This window comes from Schistocerca nitens, chromosome 2, assembly GCF_023898315.1.
Source record: "Schistocerca nitens isolate TAMUIC-IGC-003100 chromosome 2, iqSchNite1.1, whole genome shotgun sequence".
Taxonomy (NCBI): domain Eukaryota; kingdom Metazoa; phylum Arthropoda; class Insecta; order Orthoptera; family Acrididae; genus Schistocerca; species Schistocerca nitens.
In genome coordinates, this window is record NC_064615.1 from 544234870 (window position 1) to 544251725 (window position 16856).

The 16856-nt window shown below is 40.9% G+C and overlaps 1 protein-coding gene across 2 annotated transcripts in view; it reads right to left on the reverse strand.

Annotated features, from left to right (window-relative positions):
* Positions 1-6732, reverse strand: part of LOC126236540 (uncharacterized) — a 59757-nt gene extending 53025 nt beyond the window's left edge. For both annotated transcript variants that reach the window (XM_049945918.1, XM_049945917.1), the window contains exons 1-2: positions 6586-6732; positions 2375-2635 (exon numbers count right to left, since the gene is read on the reverse strand). In XM_049945918.1, coding sequence (XP_049801875.1) covers positions 2375-2635; positions 6586-6613 — 289 coding nt within the window. In that variant the 5' untranslated portion in view covers positions 6614-6732. The remainder of the gene's footprint in view (positions 1-2374; positions 2636-6585) is intronic.
* Between the last annotated feature and the right edge of the window lie 10124 nt (positions 6733-16856).

Sequence of the window (16856 nt, forward strand, 5' to 3'; positions counted from 1 at the left end):
TGTGTTGAGTGCGACTGCCCTGTATATGGACTAGCAAGGCAGACATACATAAAGTTAGACGTTGTCCACAATGAGATAATGAGATCGTCATTATGTGTCTAAAGAACCAGCTTGATTTCTAACATACGCGACAAGGCTGAGGAACCGTGCTCTCCACAAGTCTGCATTTTCTCATAGCGAGACATGCCGTGTAGATAACGGAAACATTACCATTGGATAAAGGAGTTAATTCACATTTTGATCGTCTGTGCAGAAACTGGCAGCACACAAACGTATTCGCGGTGCCTGAGTAAGAGGAGACGTGTTCAATCGGCTCTTTTAAATACACAGCTTTATTTGCCTTCTTATAGTGTAGTCTACAGAGTTCACAATACACCTCTTCTGGGAGTGGCATGCGGACTAACAACCTCCAATTTGAGCCCTTTGAATATACCATCATCGTATTCCTCATCATGTCAGCTTATGCACCGACCGGTACTCTGTCCGGACGTGATTGGATATCAGCTGTATTTTGCAATGGCATGACATATACTAATCGTAATCTTCGGTGTCTGTGTTAGCCTGCTGATCAGTAACAGACTCTGAGAAGTATATAAACAACGAATGCTCCGTAACCTCAATCCATTGCGCAGGATACTATTTGTGAAAAGAACAAGATAACCAAAATGTTAATAGTTTGGAGAGAGAGTCAAAGGTATGTAATGGTGAGCCCTCTCATCTTCATCTGGTCTAGAAGATTCCGATTTTACTAGAGTTTTAGGAATTATTATCTGTGTCTTGTGCCACTATTGCTCTGTACGATCCCTGTCGAAGTTGACTGACAGTTTTGTGATGTGAGGTGACCTTCTGTTTATTAGTCGACGGCAACATTATTGTTCCTGGGAGTGAGGGCGCTTCGGTCTGCTTATCGCGAGATTTCATCGTAATATTTCACGAGGACACTATGAACCACTTGACAGTATACGCACAGCTGTGCTGAAATGCGTTTTCCTTAGCCATAACTGTACTTGTTTACGGTAAGGTCACCGCCTCTTTCCGGTGGCGGCCACGGAAAGCCAAGTGCAATAATATCGTGGTTGTGTTGTAACAAATTCACTACATATGTAAACTTCTTCGCTTGATTTGTATACATGTCCATCCTCATATTCATTACACTACGAGCACATCAGGAACGGTAAGACAATGGTACAGCTCAATATGTGCTCATATCTGTTTGTCTACATCTGCCACTTGTTAGTTCAATAATATCTGTTCTACGAAGCTTTTACACAAATGATTACTAAGGAAGATTGTTGGTATTCTTATGACTGCTTAGGTCTCTAAATACTCGACACAACTTCGAAGGACACGTACACATGAATTAATTTTTCATTTTAAGTTACTTCTACAGGCGAGCCTCTAAGCCATTAGAAGGATATACTTGCGCTTTTTGGCTTACGCATAACGTCTACTTTCGTGCTAATCAACGCATTACAGACACAATTTCTGACTCGATGGAATTCTCAACTAGTGCTACGACTACGCTATTTTCCACTCCTTCTACCTCAATATTGTGGTCTGACATAATTAACTCGCTTTTACCAAGTTCTGCTTTCACGCTTCACTGGCTCGCAAATACTATGTGTGGGCTGCTGCACTTTATAAATGCCTCAAATACGGGGTAATATTTTACAATGCTTGTGCGGTTGATTACTAATATGGCGTATCATCGCCTGTCTTAGACACACAGGTTGGTGGCTAAATTTTGAACTCTTCCAATCTTGTATCCTATTTCTATTTTTTTTCATGAACGTATAACAATTATTGTTGATGTACACTAGTTCCTCTGTTGGCCTTCAACAAAGTGCAATGAAAAGTGTGCCGTGCCTATCATTTTACAATGCTTTACTGTATCTAGATCTATGTAGAAAGACAGCAACATATTTACTTCAAAATAAACCACGTGGTACTCGTGCTAACATGCGTCGCGCATTAAAATATCTCTTTGCTAAATGTTGAGACTATAGCCTATGGAGAACTTCATGTCGCGTTATACAACATAATCCAAACAAAAGAACTCAGTTTCTAAACTTTAGAAAGTTAAAAAATTCAGAAGATTTAAGAGTATAACATGTAAATGGAAAAAGAGAATTAAATATGTGCAGTAAATTGCTTGGAATAGTTTTGGTGAAGATTTCGATGAGTTTGCAATTTCGTATAGTGCTGAATCTTGCATTGTTCACGGGGAGGTAACAATTTGCTGTTTCCCTAGATGGTTTGATTTAACTCATATTCTAACATTCACTCTGGAACACTTTACGAAATATTAAACTTAACAGTCCGTGGTAATCTTGTCAATCATGAATAGAAAATCTTGTTATTTAAAGTAACGTACCCTTCGGTAGCAGGTTGTAGCAAGAATACAGTTTCAGTGAATTAGCGTACAAGTAGTACGTGTTGTCTGCCTGGACACAAATGGTATCCTCGTTTTCTTCCGTGAACGACGGCGCCGCCTGTCTCACCCCACTCGAGAAGGTGGCGACCGGCTGTAACGCACCCTCGATGGGGGCATTGGTCGACAGCTGTACCAAACCCTGGATGGTGGCATTGGTCGACTCTTCTGATTGTCCGTTCACCACCGCAACTGCGACCAGTGCTGTAGAAAACGATGAACAGTATTACAGCTCGTAACTTTGTCCACTGCCTGTTAGTGCAACTTCAGCATCTAGCACTCTGATACTGCTGTCTGGTACTGCGACTCTGGCAGGTGCAAGCTTTACAATACCGAGATGCAATGCAACTCTGGTGACCCATGCCACAACTCAGCCACTTGCTAATGTATTTTCTCTGAATGTTAATGGTACTCTATTGTCTCGTAGTCTCTAAGTTGTACATGAAATCCAATGTAGCTGATATTGGGGAAGCTATAGTAGGAGAATACCTCATATTTGTAACATTTATGTAGAATGTTTTAAGACAACTATACCAAAACAAGGGACTGATTTCGGTACCTGACTGCAGATATAGCTCAAGATATCGCTCTTAATGGAACAAAATCGATAATAGGAAAGAAAATATGAAAGGTACGACGAGGAAGTGTCACATGGCCACTACTGCTCGCGATGAACACGGTGTAAAACAAAAAGTATTGCATATTTTGAGAGGTTGCAGTTCGGATAAAACCATGACAAATGCCCAGTACAAATGGGATCTAATACGCTTACCTTAAGAGCTTTGAGAAGTTGTTGAAACTGTAAACCGTATTCACAGTTCTGGGTAAGTGCACTTACATTAATTCTAACAGATCCACTATGTATTGTAAACAGCTTGTAGTATTTTTCTGCAATTTCCAGCATAATGGAAGCCTGTTATTACAGACGGTGAACAGCAAACATCATTTCGAGCACGTCCTTTAGCGAAGACTCACAAAATCAGGTCGTATGTAATACTCGATGTCTCATGTATTTTTCAGATACCGCCTGAGTTTATAATCATTTCTTGTATCTGTATGTATTTATGAAATTGTCATTAATTAGAATTTATCAAAAGGTAATATATGCTGAGTGAATAAATAAGGAATAAAAAAATATTAATTGCGTTAAATACGCTGGCAGTGTCAATGGAATTATGTTGAACTATTACAAAGAATATATTTCATGCAAAGATAATGACGTTGGCGCGAGAGCATGCAGTCCTAGAACTAAGGGCAGAGATGAGTTGCGAAGCATCTCTTATGTGGTACAGACGTGTGTGTTGGCTCGCAAATGCCAAACGGAAATTGTTGTGGAAATTGTGTTATAATACGTATGTGGCAAGGCGAAATATAAGTAAGCCAGCACATATATGTACACAGAACACGATTACAAGAAAATGTTGGAATTAATGAAGACTGCTGTGTGCATATATTTTATTCAAGCTGCTCTCTCATCAAGAAGAGTCTACCGCCAGTAACGAATTTCGTAATAAGCATTACATCGTGTCAGAAGCAACTCATCGCAAAGTAAGATCTAGCAAGTATTTTGATTGCTCTGTGATAGGCATGCCAGTGTAATAGTAAATTTTTGGGACATTGTTTAATACAAACTTTACAGACTCAGGTCGTTAACCAGGAACAGCGTACTGCCCTCAAACCATGGCTTCCCAGAAAGTAGTAAGTAAAAGAAATAGTTGAAATAAATTCGATTCAGTTAAAGTTACAACTGATTTTCAATAAAACAATCATTGTAATAAAAATAGTTGTATCTACATTTGTTCATACAGTGGTGCACAACTATGGTAAGGCAGAAAAGCAGTTCAAACTACAAGTGATTCATATGCAACTTGTATTTTATTGACAAAAGTAAGCTGGTTATGTCACAGTCAAAGAACTTTTACAATTTTATGTTATGTTCTGTAAATGACATTACGTGCATACGTCAACGTAACATTAGGATTCGCATATAATAGTTGCCATAAATGACGGTTTCTACGGCATCATTTGCGAGGCAACCGGCAAAGAATATTTCCCTGTCCTAGGCAAGATTAAACATATTTTCAAACAGACAGCATTTTCATGAGTTACGTAGTACAGTGTTGTTTCTATGGAGTGTTGCTAGTCATTGAAAAATTGTAATTAACATCATTGCAGGCTAGATTGACGTCTTCAGTGTTCATGTCACACGTGTTCTCTACATTTAAGGTCACGAGAATGCATTTTATTTATTTGCCGCATTACTTTTCTTGCCCAATTTTTGGGTGCTTGGCTATTTACCAAATTTATGTGACCATTCTATTCTGCAATCGAAATTCGTTCAGACAACACTGGCATACCAAAGTGCCCCTAACTACAGTAAAACTTTAATTATTCCAGGTCTTTTAAATTTATATCGTTGCTGCACCCAGTAAACACTCGTGTGGTACACTCGTGTGGTAACGATCTGGTCGTAACTCTCTATACTGTATCGGTAAGCAGTGATATTCTGATTAGGAGCCTTGTTTCCATATACTATGGAAAAGTAGATACATAAGTCACATAAAATATTTTTTTAGTCAAGGCACAATATGAGGATTATATGCTGCTATACAACAACAAAATAATGTGGTCTCATTTTTCTACTTATTAGTTTATTGCATTCTGTGGATGATTCGAGATAACAACCAGCTTAAGTAGACTTGATGTGTTTCACAGTAGTGAAGAAGAACAAGTGCTCATCCCTGTTAAGACAGGCATTTCAAAGACCATGTGCAAAGGATTTTTTCTTGTTTTCGTGCTCAAATCATCTCTCAAAACAAGGACTACTTTCTTTTAACATGCTGTATGTAAGTGATGTAGTGGTAATGATGGTAGCTCCATGAGATTTTGTACAGTGACGCTGTAGTCTGTAGCGATGCTGCAACGTCACAAGACTGTAGGGCATTTGAAATCTGCAGGGGATCGACAGTTGGTAGAGGTGTTGAAAGTTGACCTTGAAGTAACTGAGTATAATACATTGCGCATAAAAACTTGAAGATATCCCCCACTGTTCAATTACACTATTAGGGACCCATCACTGGAACCAGAACATACGTGGCAGTAACTTTCCGAAGCGGCCTGAAATGGAAATGACCCCAGAAAACCGGTTGCAGTGAAAGCGGTTGCCAGTCTCAGATCTTAGGAAACCTCTCACGTCAATAAAATTCTTCCACGAAAGAATTACCTTAGCGATACTCACTCAACAGTTTCGTGAGTTCTGCTCGTCCGTCTGGCGTCGAAAGAAAAGACAAAGAAAACAGAGAAGATATAAGGAAGAGCGGGGCGTTTGGTTAGTAAGTGCGAGAGCTTAAGAAGATACTGGAGAAACTTCACCTCCTTATCGTCAATCTGATAATTAGCAACTAAAACAAGATTACTACGAATATAACTAACTCTGTGATATAACAGGATGGGTGTCGTTTCCCTCACTGCCTTTACGTTTACTCTTTTTAAGACTAGATGGTATTTCGTCCATGAAGTGAATTTTTCTTTATGTGGAACGGACTTCCTCTAGAGTTATCGTTGGTATAGACGAGTAATTGCTCAGTATACAGTAAGAGATTAATTCTGTCATTGTCGTTCGTTAATTCCTGTATTCAAAGCTCAGTCATTCCATTGGTTTGGTATCCTTCATCTCTCCTTATCTTGTGTTATCCTTTTCGCCTAGCAATCCTGTAAAATGCGGGATAGTCTGTTTCGCGTTATTTTTATCTTCACGTGGCAATACTAGTCCACCCGTCTATTGCTCGTTACAATTCCTAGTTAGCTAGTCATGTGTATATAAGTACTAAGCAGTGACGCTTAACATTCGTAATCACTTGAGACATACTCTCAGACGACTGAAATTGTTGATGTAGACAACACGAACACTTTCGTCGAGTATCTATGCGCTAATACTGATCGAGACCACAAGCAAATGGAAAAATCTTCCTAGAACCATCTCAACACTCAAAACTGTTTCCCATTTGTATTACGTCGTTAATTGCGGCAGTGAAAAATTCTCCGCCGAGAGTAGAAATAGATTTTCACACGAATTACTACCTCAGGAATTATATACAGAAAGGTAAAAAAAAGTTAATCGTGAACGAAAATTTATAAATTCTACCAATACTTACCAACAACAAACAACAGAGCAGCCTTCATTGTACTCGCTAAGAAATACTACTGCTCTCGGTCTTACATTTTCATTTATATATGTTTAAACACCCCGTGACATCATCGAATGTTATCGTACCGTTCCTTTCTGATTTTCCGTTCCAGGAACTGTGGTTGCAGCAACAAGTAGCAGATTAACTTTCCTTGTCCCTGTCAAGCTGCATTATCGTTCGCTGTGTCATATTTATTGCCAACGCTATTTCAACAACCTTGTTAAGAGGACGGGTTATCATACTGCACCGTTCTCTTCCTTCTCATTCGATGTAGCATGACTGGGTAGGCGCGCGCTCTGAGTCGCCTTGTCACGGTCCGTGCGGCTCCCCCCGTCGGAGGTTCGAGTCCTTCCTCGGACAAGAGTGTGTATGTTGTCCATAGCGTAAGTTAGTTTAAGTAGTGTGTAGGCTTAGGGACCGGTGACCGCAGTAGTTTGGTCCCATAAGACCTTACCACAAATTTCCAAATTTTATTAGATCTCATTGTAAAAAGACGAGTGCACTTCACTTTCTTCTCATTCGGCGTCGTTGTAGTAGAGCCGAGAAAACAAAAGGCGGATATCCTGGTAAGTTAACTGCCACGGCTCACAAACACAGCTGTGTTGTCGTGTCACACACATCTTAGGGGTAGTATTTGTTAAATTTGCCGAACAAACGAGAAAGTGCGAGTAAAAAAGTGAGTTCCTAGAAATAGCTAATAACATTCTTTAAAATTAGAACAACACTATTTAGACGCAGGCACGAAATGAAGATTTTTTTTCTATCAAAAGCCTCCGATAAAGAAGTACGGCTCAAATCCTGATGCAAGGAGATGTAGTCACGCCATTGATAATTTCTACTACTCATTTTGCAATCCAAACAGCTTTTCATTTTTAAGGGGAAAGTCTTGCACTTAGAGGAAGGTATCATTTTGTTTGTGACGGGAATGAAACAGACGCTTTTTCGACGCCATGCGACGCATCGAAGTCGCGACGACTACTTTCTTGGGCTGAGTCCAAGTACACAATGAAACACGAAACTGCAAATACCTGCTGAAACGCCGGAGAAAATGCTCGTGACGACTCTTCGGAGATCAGTTATATGCATATTTTACGTGTCCTATTCAGTTGAGCACTCCACAGATTTAATCTAGTGCGACATTCGTTTTAACGATATGTGTCAACAGGGACAGTGAAACTCGAAGAATAGCGAGTGCCTGAGCAGCGACAGCATGGCCCTGTCCTGATTGGTGGCCGCGGTGGTCACGGGAATGAACGCTCGTAAGGAGACTAGGTTCCTGACCATCGTGTTTGGCGTATGACTGGGGCATCGTACTATATCTGCGTCTGCAGCAGCAATTTGATATTTTGTATCGCAGTGTTGCAACGAACTATTACAAATCAATTACTTAAAGAATAGCTCCGAGATAGACGCCCTCTAACGTCGATTCCATTGAATCGAAAAGACTGTCATTACCGAAATCAGAGGTGTGAAGCGAGAGGTAATTGAACGCAGGATGCTGGTCTGTTACGTTTTCTGATGAAAGCTGGTTGTGCCTAGCTGACGGTGAATGCCGTTGCCAACCTGTATGCGTACTAAACACACTGCGTCGATACTGGAAGTTATGGTCAGGGGTGTGAGTTCGTATGAAAGCAGAAGCACTCTCACGATTCGCCCACGCATTCTGACTGGACACTTGTACGTCATTTGTTGATTTGACCCTTTGTGCTGCCATTAATGAACAGAATTCCATTGTGTGATTTCCAACAGAATAACGCTTGCCTACATACCGCTTTTGCACCCTAGCATACTATACGTACTGTCGCCTTGGCCTGGTCTATCAACATATCTGTCTCCAGTCGAGCACCATCGGACGACAACTCCAGCTTCTTCCACAGCCAGCATTAGCTGTCCCTGTGCTGAGGGACCAAGTGGAACAGGCGTTGAACACCATCGCACATACTCACATACGGCACCTGTACAACACAATTCTTGGCAGTTTGCATGGTCGCATTCAATATTCTAGAGGCTACACCGGTTATTAATGTACCAGCATTTCTTATTTGCAGTGCCTTACGTCGCGCTTGTGTTAATCTGTGATCTTACAAAGACAATTGCTTACATATGTTGCCTAGTCAAATGTAGTCCCGAAATTGTATGAGTCTGAGGTTAATTATTTTTGGTGATGCGATTTCTTTCCCTTAATGTATATTAGAAGCTAGTACAACAGTAGATGACTGTCTTGTATATACTTTGGAAGAGCGCGGATTTTGTTATTCACTTAAACACAAGTCCTTATCATTCCATTCATGGATGGAGCATAGACGGATGATTGCTCGTATGTACCTGTGCCAGAAGTCATGAGCTTAATTTTATGTTCATAGTGTCTGCCACGATGCTCAAGGGGATGAAAGGTTTTCTCAGATTCTGTAGGAATGTCTAGGCTTCCACTGAATATCTGTCGTCATTGTAACAATATTTGCTACTGGAGACTCGTCCATGTCTTTTATTAATTCCCTGACTGTTTACACCACCCTTTCGTTTATGTAGTGTATTCGTTAGACGTCGGCGGATAGGGACCGGCCGGAGTGGACGAGCGGTTCTAGGCGCTACAGTGTGGAGCCGCGCGAACGCTACGGTAGCACTGATGACCTCAGCAGTAAAGTCACGTAGTGCTCAGAGCCATTTGAATCATTTTTTGACGGTTAGGGCGTCCTGTTTTGAATTCGACAGGCTTGAGTAATATTATAGTACACACTGCACGAGATTTCTGTGAGCAATATAGCGTAGATAACATCGTTCCAGGAACTGTGGTTACAGCAGGTTGACATTCGTTGTACTTGGAAAGCTGTATTACCGTTCGCTCTGTCATATACAGGGTGAGTCACCTAACGTTTCCGCTGGATATATTTCGTAAACCACATCAAATACTGACGAATCGATTCCACAGACCGAACGTGAGGAGAGGGGCTAGTGTAATTGGTTAATACAAACCATAAAAAATGCACGGAAGTATGTTTTTTAACACAAACCTACGTTTTTTTAAATGAAACCCCGTTAGTTTTGTTAGCACATGTGCGTCAGTGAAAAAGACCAATAAAAAGGTGTTAGCATGTGGACGTAATGTGCTGTTCCAGTCTCTTCTGTACCTAAGGTCCATCACCGTTCCCTTTGGATCCCTAAGTAATTCCGTGCTCTTCGATACACACGATCGAACAGCGGAGGAGTGGTACTCAAGCGTCAATTTTAGGTTACAATATCTCCGGATGTAATTAACATTTTACAATGCAACAAACGGCACAGATTACGTATTTGTTTATATGTTCAGATGTGCTAACAAAACTAACGGGGTTCCATTTAAAAAAAACGTAGGTTTGTGTTAAAAAACATACTTCCGTGCATTTTTTTATGGTTTGTATTAACCAATTACACTAGCCCCTCTCCTCACGTTCGGTCTGTGGAATCGATTCGTCAGTATTTGATGTGTTTTACGAAATATATCCAGCGGTAATGTTAGGTGACTCACCCTGTATATAATCAACGCTATTTCAACAAACGTTGTCAAAATAGTGGTTATTATTCTACACCATTCACTTTTTTTTCACTGTAATAGGGCCGAGGAAATGAAAAGACGGATGTTCACGTAAGTTAACTGCCATCGCTCACCAAAACACCTGAGTTTGTATGTCACATATGTCTTAGGTCAGTACTGCTTAAATGTGCAGTGAGAAGAAAAAGCTCTAGTAAGAAAGTGAGTTCCTACAAATAGTACTGAAAACTTTTTTAAAATTATTACAACGTAATTTAGGCAGAGGCTCGAAATAAAGATTCTTTTTCTATTAACAAAGCCTCTGACAAAGCAATCTCATTGTTCAGCGCATCAGAATGTTCATAGGAATGTGTATCACACCACAGAAACCGTACCAACCATTGTAGGTCACTGAATAGTATGGTGGAACATCAAACCAACATCCACCACACAGCTATGTTTCGAATCCACACCAGGTTGTTCTTCTCTTATTTTAGACTTCTATTCCCTAGTTCTTGTTTTTAAAAAGCAGGACGTGGTTTGGCACTTTACAATAGCCTACCACTTCGTAGTGCGATCCATTAAAGTGTAAGCTTACGTCCACTAACCACGCAGTGTCCAACCATTACTGGTCCTGTCATGTTCATGTAGAGCAGCTCTAGATGCAATACACTAACGAAGAATACGTTAATATAATTTTTTCTCTTTGTCGACCTTGTGTACATTGTAAAGCTGGTAATCTTCGTCGATAACTAACGGACAAAGGTCGTCCAGGGACTAAACATACTCTAGAAAGAGATGGTGCATTTCTTGAATCCATTCATCAACCACCTGGACAACGTACCCGTGTTACTGCAAGGCAGTTCCAGATGTGTCAAAGACTGAAGTGTTACATGACGACCTGCTTTCATATCTGAACACTGTAATTCAACACCCAGCGACCAGAAGACCACTTCGACAAGTGCACTTTTGTGAATGACATTTGAAACAAGTGGAAGACGATTGACATTGTATTAATAGCGTGATATGCACTGTCATTACTGATCGGAATACAGCCTGCATGTCGCCTGTGAATGTGGTTTTCAGGCAGAAACCTATTGTCTATCGTCATGGGCGTATTTCTTTTGGGCCCTTACCTATTGATGGACAAGTTGAATGTGCCCATCTATCGTACAACTTTTTAGAACACACTGCCTGACGAATCTGAAATTTTTCCACTTGGTATTCGATGACAGGTACGATTTCAGTATAATGATGCACTGCTACACGTTGGAATGAATGTACATAACTACTTAAATGAAAGATTTCCAGGTGAATGTGCTGGTCAAGCAGATCCTATGTTCTGGGCTCCACAGTCATCGGATATTAATCCAGTAGATTTTTACTAGTATGGACACTTACAGGAACACGTTTCTGGTTGTCGTAGGGTCGAACGAAGTAAGATTCAGGGAGTGGTGAAGTGTACGATATTGCGAGATGATCGCATTGAACGTTGCTCACATGTATACATACTGGCTTTGTGAAGATAAGTCTGGATGTCAAACCTACTGAATAGAATTATTGTGTGTTTCAAAATTAGCAGTCTAGTGTAGCCTGCCTATTGTGATTCCTGAGCCTTATTAATACAGACGACGTTACTGTATCCGCTATTACTTTGTATTAACTTTATTTGTTTCATGGACGAAACAATGCGGTCGTTTTGCATTTGTAAGAAGTTCCTGTTATATATTACCGTTTAAACAAAATTAACAGTGACAGCGAGTCCGCCCCTGGTAGCTGAGTGGTCAGCGAGACACAATGCCAATCCCAAGGGCCCGGGTTCGATTCCCGGTTGTGTCGGATATTTTCCGCTCAGGGACTGGCTGTTGTGTTGTCCTAATCATCATCATTTCATCCCCATCGATGCCCAAGTCACCGAAGTGGCGTCAAATCGAAAGACTTGCACCCGGCTAACGGCATACCCGGCGGGAGGCCCTAGTCACAGGACATTTACATTTATTTTAGTGACAGCAAGAAATACACAAGATACCGCATTGTGAAGGTGTAAAATAGATACAGTTTGATGCTTTAACTGTGAAAAAAGAATGTTTCGAGAGTCTGAATATCCATTCCCCACGGTACTGGCTTGTCTCATAGGGCTGGTGGGACAGCTGTGTCACAGTGCAGAGTCCATTGTGCCTGTTCTCGTCCACGCTGCTTGCACTTAAACAGTGTTGGTAGAGCCCTGTTTTCTAAATCGCATTCCTGTCAAACATACAGGGTCGACTAAGTTTAAGTAGATACACTATTGTCTTGAAGTGTGATGAGGAATTTTCCGACAACTAAGTGTGGCTCTTTTTCTTCATTCTGTATGCTTTTTGGTACTCTTGTCAAGTAACAGAACAGTTTTGTAGCCTTATGAGATTTACGTTTAACACTAAGCTAAAATCCAATCGATCCAAACAGACAATTTTCTGTAACCATTATAGAAGTATAAAACAGTGGTTCCTAACGGAGCATCGAAATTTTATCTCTATTAAAATAAAACTTTCATTAATGAACTTTCAGTTTTACCTGTAAAAGAAGGCTATATTACATAAACGATTGGATTCTCGTGAGGCTGGAGGCATTTTCCCTCATTTGCCGTGGAACTTCACTGAATGGACAGGCAGAATAAGAAACTAATCCAGGGTGCAGTATCAAATCCAACACCATGAACTGCAAGAGGAACATCAATGATGATGACACACTTTGTTTACTGATAAAAACCAAACAGATTGTCGTTTTGTAATGTATTCGTGCTCTGAATAATTTTCTGTAAAAGAATATTTTCGTTGTGTAATGTCGTCATTTTGTAAATTACGCTGATACTCAGTTTTGATGTGGTGATAAAGAGAAGCACCACCCTGTATTCCAAGACAATCATATCACCAAATTCGTATATCAATCAAAGTAATAAAACATCCCTCTGAATCGAAATATAAAATATAACGCGTTAACGTGAAGTAAAATGAAAGGAAAACTATATCAAAAATGAAGCAAGAAAACTACAATCGGAGTGGTCTTGTTTACCTGAAAAAAAATTCCGAGGGAATTAGGGTCGTTATAACGCACTGTACATGGAGTATATTGAAAGTGATTTAATGAACAAACATGAAAACATTCATTACAGTTGTACCAACATAACTCAAATTTCCAATGTCAGAGATGCTACATTCAACATTCGAAAAGAAATTTAGACTGCAGTCATATTGACCCCAGTGGCCTTGAGAGGAAACACCACTCTTAAATATTGGTGTGGTGTAAATATAAAACTGAACAAAAATCCCCTGGATGAAAATGACTTAAAGGTACAAAGTCTGGTTGTTAGAAAATAATAGTTTTGAAAACAAGTGAGATATGTTTAAAATTCCTTATGTGATCATATTGACCATAGTGGTATTAGAAGGGTTAAAGGTGTATACAGGGTGGTCCATTGATAGTGATCGGGCCAAGTATCTCACGAAATAAGCATCAAACGAAAAAACTACAAAGAACGAAACTCGTCTAGCTTGAAGGGGGAAACCAGATGGCGCTATGGTTGGCCCGCTAGATGGCACTGCCATAGGTCAAACGGATATCAACTGCGTTTTTTTTAAATATCGGAACCCCCCTTTTTTTAGTAAATAGTCTTGTAATACGTAAAGAAACACGAGTGTTTTAGTTGGGCCACTTTTTTCGCTTTGTAATAGATGGCGCTGTAATAGTCACAAAGGTATATGTAGGTGGTACCACATAACATTCCGCCAGTGCGAACGGTATTTGCTTCGTGATACATTACCCTTGTTAAAATGGACCATTTACCAATTCTGGAAAAGGTCGATATCGTGCTGATCTATGGCTATTGTGATAAAAATGCCCAATGGGCGTGTGCTACGTATGCTGCCTGGACATCATTCAAGGGTCCGGACCGTTGGCCGGATAGTTACGTTATTTAAGGAAACAGGAAGTGTTCAGCCACATGTGAAACGTCAACCACGACCTGCAACAAATGATGATGCCGAAGTAGGTGTTTTAGCTGCTGTCGCTGCAAATCCGCACATCAGTAGCATACAAATTGCACGAGAATCGGGAATCTCAAAAACATCGGTGTTGCGAATGGTACATCAACATCGATTGCACCCGTACCGTATTTCTATGCACTTTGAACGTCGTGTTCAGTTCTGCCACTGGGCACATGAGAAATTACGGGACGATGACAGTTTTTTTGCACGCGTTCTGTTTAGCGACGAAGCATCATTCACCAACAGAAGTATCGTAAATCGCCATAATATTGGCCAACGGAAAATCCACGATGGCTGCGACCAGTGGAACATCAGCGACCTTAGCGGGTTAATGTATGGCGCGGCATTATGGGAGGATGGATAATTGGCCCCCATTTTATCGATGGCAACCTAAATGGTGCAGTGTATGCTGATTTCCTACGTAATGTTCTACCGATGTTACTACAAGATGTTTCACTGCATGATAGAATGGTGATGTACTTCCAACATGATGGATCTCTGGTACATAGCTCGCGTACGGTTGAAGCGGTATTGAATAGCATATTTCATGACAGGTGGATTGGTCGTCGAAGCACCATACCATGGCCCGCACGTTCACCGGATCTGACGTCCCAGGATTTCTTTCTGGGGGGGAAAATTGAAGGATATTTGCCATCGTGATCCACAGACAACGCCTGACAACATGCGTCAGCAGATTGTCAATGCATGTGTGAACATTACGGAAGGCGAACTACTCGCTGTTGAGAGGAATATCGTTACACGTATTGCCAAAATGATAAGTTAACAAAGGTTCCTGTATGACATTAGAAGAACCGAAATAAAATGTTCAATCGTACCTACGTTCTGCTTTTTATTTAAAAAACCTACCTGTTGCCAGCGGTTCGTCTAATTGTGAGCCATATGTTTGTGAATATTACAGCGCCATCTATCAAAAAGTGAAAAAAGTGGTCCAACTAAAACATTCATATTTCTTTACGTACTACACGAATATGTAATAAAAAAATGGGGGTTCCTATTTAAAAAAAAAAACGCAGTTGATATCCTTTTGACCTATGGCAACGCCATCTAGCGGGCCAACCATAGCCCCATCTGGTTTCCTACTTCAGGCTCGACAACTTTCGTTGTTTGTAGTTTTTTCGTCTGACGCTTATTTCGTGAGATATATGGCCCGGTCACGATCAATGGGCCACCCTGTATACTTGTTCACTTGCTTAAAGCTGTTTGTAACTGAGATTCGTAAGTCAGAGTTTATTAATCGAAAAATCACTGTAACCAATCAAACTAATAGTTATTGTGCAAAATGGTTTCGCATTTGATAAGAAATAATATATTACTGATAATGACGTGATGTACGAGGGCGTGCGAAAAAGGCATGCCCACGAACTTTCTATTGTTTTCCCAATACCGGCTGCTGTATTCCATGCATGTTACTCGGTCGACTTTCATGTTTCTCTGACACCAGTTGCAACCAGAGTTCCTTAACTTCATTACTTCGTGATCTCCGAACCTGGTCTTAAGTTGCTCGTTGTTCTCATTTCTTCTACTTCTATTACCTCCGTCCTTCTTCGATTTACTCTCAAGTCAGCAATTTGCGGTCTTCGACTCTTATTTTTACCTCCTGGCACTTCTACATCTATATATTACCTGTCTTTACGTACAGCTTACCCTTATTTTTCTCGTAACCTCCAAAATCTAGCACCAACTGACATGTCGAACACATCTCCACCTCGGCAGATCTTGTGAAAGCGTTTTGATTTTTCTCTTGTCTTGTTTCCATTATTAACTGCGTCAGAACTGCCCCTCCCACGCTTTTATCTTTCTAAAGCCAAACCGGTCGTCATCCAACACATCCACAATTTTCCATTTTTCTATATATAATTTTTGTCAGCAACTTTGGTGCGATAAGCTGTTAGCTGATTGTGCGATTATTCTGGCACTTGGCAACTCTTGCAACCTTCGGAATTGTGTTTATGTTGTTTCTCTGAAAGTCTGATGATATATAGAAAGTCTAAGACATCCTACACCAACATTGACGGTCATCTTGTGCCCCCAAAGATTTTAGAATGTTATCTATAACTTCTGTCTTATTTGATTTTAAGCCATAGAAAGCTTTTTTAAATTCTGATTCCAATACTGGATTCTCTGTCTCTTCTATATCGTCTCCCGTTTCTCCTACTATCACCTCATTTGACATTTACTCATTTCAGTGCACTCTTTCGACCCATCCGCTTCCACCTCTGCAGTTAACAGTTGAATTCCCATAGCACTCGTAATAGTACCACTCCCTCAGAACTCCCTCCGTCCGAACAGGCTTTGCAAGTCCCAACGGTACCGACCGGCCGCGTGTCATCCTCAGCCCACAGGCGTCGCTGGATGCGGATGTGGAGGGCACGTGGTCAGCACACAGCTCTCTCGGCCGTACGTCAGTTTACGAGACCGGAGCCGCCACTTCTCAATCAAGAAACTCCTCGGATTGTCTCACAAGGGCTGAGTCCACCCTGCTTGCCAGCACCGCTCGGCAGACCGATTGTCACCCATCCAAGAACTGGAGCAGCCCGACAGCTAAAATCGCCTTGCAAATCAGACTTCCTATTCACCACTATCATGTTACCCGGTATTTGGCTGTAGCCGCCTGTAGTGGCCGCGCGGCTCTAGGCACTTCAGTCCGGAACCACGTGACTGCTACGGTCGCAGGTTCGAATCCTGCC